The sequence below is a fragment of the Nicotiana tabacum genome, chromosome 19 (genome assembly GCF_000715075.1).
Source record: "Nicotiana tabacum cultivar K326 chromosome 19, ASM71507v2, whole genome shotgun sequence".
Lineage (NCBI taxonomy): Eukaryota > Viridiplantae > Streptophyta > Magnoliopsida > Solanales > Solanaceae > Nicotiana > Nicotiana tabacum.
In genome coordinates this window covers 77956406-77958477 of record NC_134098.1, presented here as the reverse complement: position 1 = coordinate 77958477, position 2072 = coordinate 77956406, and the positions used below count along the sequence as shown (strand labels likewise).

General features: G+C 35.3%; 1 protein-coding gene across 1 annotated transcript; it reads left to right on the top strand.

The window, feature by feature from the left end:
• Positions 1-1211: 1211 nt before the first annotated feature.
• Positions 1212-1697, top strand: LOC142173559 (uncharacterized). The gene has a single exon (XM_075239171.1). The coding sequence runs from the start codon at positions 1212-1214 to the stop codon at positions 1695-1697; it is 486 nt and encodes a 161-aa protein (XP_075095272.1).
• Positions 1698-2072: the final 375 nt, after the last annotated feature.

Sequence of the window (2072 nt, the reverse complement as noted above, 5' to 3'; positions counted from 1 at the left end):
CCGATATCAAAAAGTCAACTCCCCGGTCAAACTTTCAAACCTTCAATTTCTTATTTTTGCCATTTCAAGCCAAATTTAACTACGGACTTCAAAATAAATACCCAGACACACTTCCAAGTCCGAAATCACCATACAAAGCTATTGCAATCATCGAATTTCCATTCCGAATTCGTTTGCTCAAAAGTCAAACTCCGGTTAACTCTTTTTGTTTCAGCTTCAAAAATAAGAATTGTTCTTCTGCTCGTGACCTTAAGTCGTTGGACGAGACGCTAATTCTTAAAATGACAAGTCGGGTCATTATATAAAGAATTATTTCCAGTAATTATTTTATTTTCTCTTATTGAGGACAAGAAGAAAATTTGATTCAAGTGTTGAAAGCACATAAATGAGCCTTGGGGTGGACTATAGAAGATATCAAAGGGATTAATCCAGCTGTTTGTATGCACAAAATCTTCATGGAGGATAGCTTCAGGCCAATAGTCCAGCCCTAAAGGAGATTGAATCCAGCAACGCAGTAAGTAGTAAAAAAGGAGATCGTAAAGCTTTTGGCGGTAGATAATATCATTAGAAGATGTGTGCCTGAAAAAGATATGAATAAAATTTTATATCACTGTCATGATGGAGAAATTGGAGGTCATTATGCATCAAATCGAACAACCTTTAAATTTTTAGAAGCTAGATTTTTCTGGTCGACTCTCTTTAAAGATGCCCGAGCATATGTTGCAAATTGTGACAGGTGTCAGAGAATAGGTAACATCACTAAGAGAGATGAGATACCATTGCAATCAATACAAGTATATGAAATATTTGATGTTTAGGGAATAGATTTCAAGGGTCCTTTTCCTTCTTCTCATTCTTTTGAATATATCCTTGTGGTTGTAGATTATGTGTCAAGATGGGTTGAAGCCATCCCCACAAGGAAAAATGATGCTCGAATTGTGTGCAATTTTCTCAAAAAAAATATTTTTACCAGATTTGGCACACCACGAGTAATCATTAGTGACCAAGGGACTCATTTTATGAATAGATAATTTTTTGCTTTGCTGATAAAATATGGTGTGTCTCATAAACCAGGAACACCATATCATGCTCAAACTCAAGGGCAAGTTCAAGTTTCTAACCACGAGTTAAAAAGAATTCTTGAAAAAACGGTTGGAATCTCAAGAAAAAACTGGGCTTTAAAATTAAATGATGCATTATGGGCGTACCGAATGGCGTTCAAAATGCCAATTGGAACATCCCCATATAGATTAGTCTTTGGGAAAGCTTGTCATTTTTCAGTTGAATTAGAACACAAAGCCTTTTGGGCACTAAAAGCATTAAACTTTGAATTCACCTCTGCTGGTAAAAATAGATTTTTTCAGGTTAATGAGTTGGAGGAAATGAGGTTGGAAGCCAATGAAAATGCAAAACTTTTTAAAGAAAAAACAAAAAAATGGCATGACAATTTGATTCGACAATTTTTTTTTAAAATTGGAGATCAAGTACTTCTTTACAATAGTCGACTCAGGCTATTCCCAGGAAAATTAAAATCAAGGTGGACAGGTCCTTACAATGTAACAAATGTTACTCCATATGGAGCAATTGAAATCCAACAGAACAATGGAGGTGACAAGTTTAAGGTAAATGGTCAAAGACTCAAATTGTACTTTGGAGGACATTTTAAGCAACATTCATCGGTCACTTTGATAGACTGATGAATTTCACAAGTAATAAGTCGAGCTGACGACGTTAAACTCAGAACTATAGTGACATACCTGTAGCCATTGAGGGTGAAGCAATGGAGCCTTATAAGTCCAACATAGATTTGGTAATTAAATGCTTAACCAATTAATCTGGTCAATATCTAAGTTATTGTACAACCAGAGCATCTCATGAAGGCCTTTACAAAAACAGAGTCACATACACATGAGCAACTCCATGGTGATCGGTATGCCTAAGTAACTGGTTGGTTAACCATTTAATGATTTAAATCGAATGTTGGCTCACGTAATTTTTGGTTTATATTTAAACCAGGACCAAATAACTGATAAGGTCTTAAGTTAGCCAGTCTATTACACATAGAATATGTG

Bases quoted from the DNA above. Each gene is read 5' to 3' on its own strand.
- LOC142173559 (XM_075239171.1), top strand. From the start codon at position 1,212: ATGGCGTTCAAAATGCCAATTGGAACATCCCCATATAGATTAGTCTTT.